General features: G+C 39.6%; 1 protein-coding gene across 1 annotated transcript in view; it reads left to right on the top strand.

Annotated features, from left to right (window-relative positions):
• LAMA4 (laminin, alpha 4) overlaps positions 1-4465 on the top strand; it is a gene marked incomplete at its 5' end in the record, with an annotated part of 61378 nt that overhangs the window by 43475 nt on the left and 13438 nt on the right. Inside the window, 3 exons of the mRNA XM_010286876.1 lie at positions 1144-1279; positions 2374-2511; positions 4021-4154. Coding sequence (XP_010285178.1) covers positions 1144-1279; positions 2374-2511; positions 4021-4154 — 408 coding nt within the window. The remainder of the gene's footprint in view (positions 1-1143; positions 1280-2373; positions 2512-4020; positions 4155-4465) is intronic.

The following is a 4465-nucleotide window of genomic DNA, read 5'->3' as shown; positions in this document are numbered from 1 at the left end:
CCTGCTGATTTTGCTGTGAGAAGATTAAGGCCCTGCAGTGCTCCTCCTCTCACCTTATTTCAGACATGTACATCTGTGCTACTTCACCTGATGGTGCATTTTTGCCAATGTAGAAAAATGTTTTCAGAGACTAATTCATTTGTCATATTTCCAATGTCTCCTTTACAATGAGATAACTCATAGACAACTAGCACAGAAGCAGATGTCAACACTGTCAGTATCATCTCATGTGAAGTGAGAAGAATCCCACTGCTAAGGTCCATCCTGTAGAAAGCACCAAGACTGTTTACAGGTAGCCAGGTCAAAACTCCAGCTTTCACATTCACTCCTTCAGTATATTTGTTCTCTAATTATCTTCTGAACTGGTACCCAATAGATCCCATGTCATTTCCTTGACCTGTCACAGACCCTCTGTGATTTTAGGCAAATTTCTTCTGCTTCATGCAGCATGAGGATAAATTCAATTATATTTGTCCTATGCCTTAATGCTGTGATATCTTGGTGAGAGGCAGAGTTGAAAAACTCAGAGCAGTGAGCAGAAGCAGTCAGAATACATTGCTGTGCTATCCACCTCAAATCTCACATAATAAGGATCCTGGAAGCCCACCTGCTGCTCTCATTTACAACTATGTAAACCCACTCATCAGCAATCAGAATTTACTCTTACTTCCCTGATCTTTGTTACTATTATTTGTTAAGAAATAGAGACCCATCTGCTTCTCAAGACAAGAATGGAGCTTGTTCGTAAGAGCAAAACAGGAAAACTAAAACAGAACTTTTCTAAAATGATTAAAAAATGGAGATAGAAATCCATTGATTTCCACTGTAATGGGGTAGAAATCCATTTAAAAACAAGACTTTTTATTTCAGCAGCTATTTTTGTCTATTTAATTACTCTATATGGATCTCCTCTCTGAACTCTCATCTATTTCCTCCCATAACATTTATTACATCTGATGCATCTTGACTTTTCAAAACATGTAATGTGGTTTAATTGTTTTACATAAAGATGCAGGAATTGGGCACTAGTGAGGCAAATGATTGAGGCTCTTCCAAGTTTTTTAGAATACTTTTGCGATAAAAGTCCGTTCAGAAAGGCAAGGGCTATCTAACTGCAGATTGTTTGACACTGTTTTCCAACAGCATTAGTTCACATCTGGCAGGAAGTATTGGCTTTAAAGGCTGCATGAAGGGCTTCCAGTTCCAAAAGAAGGATTTCAACTTGCTAGAAGAACCAGGAACCCTGGGAATCAGCTATGGGTGCCCAGAGGATTCACTGGTAAGCATAACATCATTTGTGAGATAACAACATTTTGTCAATGGATACAGCTATGAGCTTGAGTTTTACTCCAGAAAATGGAAAGAAAGTCTTGAACTAAGGAACTTACAATGCATTCATTGACTGGTGAGGGTGCTCTGTGTGTGTGTGTTAAGTCTGCTGACACACTGCCCGAGTTACAGTACAAGGTATTTTACTTGATATTGTTATTGTAAGACTGCAATGTGAAAGCTGGATCTTAAATAAATTGTGTGATGTATTATGAAAGGAAATATTTGTTCCTTCATAATTCATTCTTTCATAAAGAACAAGGAGAATTGTCCTCACATGCATCTTAATAAAAATCTATGAAATGAAAAAGATGACAAGATATTCACCCTTCAAATGAGTTCACCCCTTATGTCAGGCCAGCTCTAGCTCTGTGATACAAAAACCAATTGCACCAGCATTAACACTGAAAAAATTGCCATTTGGTTTCTAATCCCTTCCATTATTCATCATTTGTTCATTGCAGTGCAAGGCTGGTAAATCTAAAGAGCGCTTGCAGCCGTGCTGCAAACCTGTGAAGATGAAGGAGCCCACCACTTCTAGAACTCATCATACAGTCTCACCCTCTGTCTACAAGGAAGCTAGCTGCAATTTGTCCTACCTTGGACCCCTTTCCTTCTTAAACTCAGAGGGTTATAGGCTGCCATGGCCAGTCCCCCACACCAGCACTCAGTGCAGCACACCAACTCCTGTATCGCATGTTGGGATGGTCACTCAGTGCCACACAGCTCTGACAGGAGTTTGAGCCCTCTCTGCTTCTAGTCTTCATGCTCACTAGCATCAGCAGACTTAGGATGAGGCCAAGAATCCCAGGAAACTGAGAACAATTTGGCTTACACTGTCTAAAAATGGCTACACTTTCTTAAGATTTTTCACAGCATGCGAGCGAAAGCCTACATAAATTAGGTAAAGACATGCAGTAACAACTGAAGTTTTTATAGAACTGAACTGGCTGTATCTTTAAAAAAAAATAAATAGCCTCATTCTGTTTATAATTTGAATTTTTTCTGCAGTTAACTTGTAATTTTGTTTTGTTTAATACACAGATGTCCCGCAAAGCGTATTTCAATGGAGAGAGCTTCATTGCATCAAGCCAAAAAGTGTCCCTCTTTAGTGAGTTTGAAGGCGGCTTTAATTTCCGGACATTGCAGCCCAATGGGCTGCTGTTCTACTATTCTGAAGGAGTGAGTATATATTACTTTACAATTTGTTTAATTTTAGCCTTGCATTGTTTCCCAGGAGAATACTAGGGGAATAATACAATTTCTCAACTCATGCTTTCATAATAAAGCAAGCAGTCTGCAATATGATGACCTCATTTTCACAGTTTGCATTTGATCTACAGATGAAAACCAGCAATGCTTAGACATTATTTTGATGTTGAGAAGAGGATTTGATCATATGCCTAGAGTTAACATGCATCCATTTGTGCTCAATAAAGTCCTTAGGGCAGAAATGCACAGTGGATCTCACTGTGCTCAGCAGCACTGCCATCCTTATTTGGACCTGTAGCTGCTACCCAAAGCACAAACAATATTAAGGGCCTGACATTTTCCACCCAGAGACAATCCCCTAGAAGCAAAGACACCGTTTGTTTGGATTAGTGGGGTGGTATTCTAAGCATTGCTGAGTTGACAGAAATCACTCGGAAAGCTGCCTATATTCCCAGATGGTACTTAGACCTCCATGTACGAGTGGGAAAAGCTGCACTTGAGAAGGGCTCCTTGCAGCTATGGGAAGCCAGGCTGCTCTAAATGCCCCCTCAGAGGTGTGACATGGGCAGAAATGTGGACTTGCACTCCCAAAATGTTGTGTGAGCCAGAGCGATAAAAAATCCCGCAGGCTCAGACTGACATCTGCAGCAAGCATAAGCTCAGATGACAGAACATTTGCAACCACCTCCAAATTGTCTGTTCTGACATACTTGCAGAAGATCATCAGCAGTGCAGCAGGGAAGGCTGTATGACACCAATAACCACTCCTGAACTTTTACATTTTACAGCCTGGAGTATTACTTTAAATTGAAATCTGTAACCATGTCAGTTATCCACATCGTTTGCATAAATGAGGCCTTACACACACCACTTCTGGTTTTAACGCAAAAGCTCTAATCCTGCAAGGTGCGAAGTGCCCTACTTAACAAATGGAGGTTCAGCTATTTAGCACTTGACAGAATGAGACAGGATGATTCCTACCGCTGCACAGTGGCAGTGCTTGCTCTAATGGAACAGACAATACTCCTGCTACGTGGCACGGTGATCCCGTACACCTGACCCAGACAGCAGATCTCTCTGAGATAATTTTTAGTAATTGAACAGGTCTGATCAGAGGGAATTAGGAAAAGAAAAAAATGTTCTAGCAGGAATCTTGCCATAGCAGCTGCTCTATACAGTACCAGCCGCACCAGAAACGCAAATGAAATGTAAACATCATACAACTGTGCTAGATGTATGAAGCTCATGTGACAGATACATGAGACAGCAGCAGCAGCAGAATTCCCAGAATTCAGGCTTAAAAAACAGCAAGAATATAAATTCTAATGAGATCATCTCCTGTTTTGCTTCTCAGTATACCTTTCTGCAAATAAAGCACAAATGGGGAAAAAAGCAGGAAGGAGAATAAATGCAACAGGAAAATGCACAGAACTGCTAATTTTTCTGTTACTTATGAAGATATTTTTGTCTGTATTTCAGTCAGATGTATTATCCATCTCTATGGACAGAGGTGCTGTGGTTTTAAATGCAAGTGGAACCAAAATTCAATCACCAGACCGAAATTACAACGATGGAAAAACCCACTTCATTATTACTTCTATCACCCCAGAAAGGTAAAGCTGTCCAGCATCTTTTATTCCCTACCTTTAGAATATAAACGTTTCCTGTAATCGTTACTTATACATTATCATTTAATACTCATTTTCAAAGTGATGTTTAAGTGAGTTATTTTTAAGTGATATTTTTAATTGATTAATTCAGTTAACAAAATACAAAGCCAAAAATCTATGTGATTGAAAACTGGCCAGCTTGACCTGAGCATGAGATACTGGGAATTTTTAGTAAAACTAAAAATAACTGTTTTCCTAAAAGCTTAGTCCTTTTTTGCCCTCAGGTATGAAAACAGTTTAATGTAATTTAAGAC

This window comes from Phaethon lepturus, unplaced genomic scaffold, assembly GCF_000687285.1.
Source record: "Phaethon lepturus isolate BGI_N335 unplaced genomic scaffold, ASM68728v1 scaffold14955, whole genome shotgun sequence".
Lineage (NCBI taxonomy): Eukaryota > Metazoa > Chordata > Aves > Phaethontiformes > Phaethontidae > Phaethon > Phaethon lepturus.
This window is presented reverse-complemented; position numbering and strand designations above follow the sequence as displayed.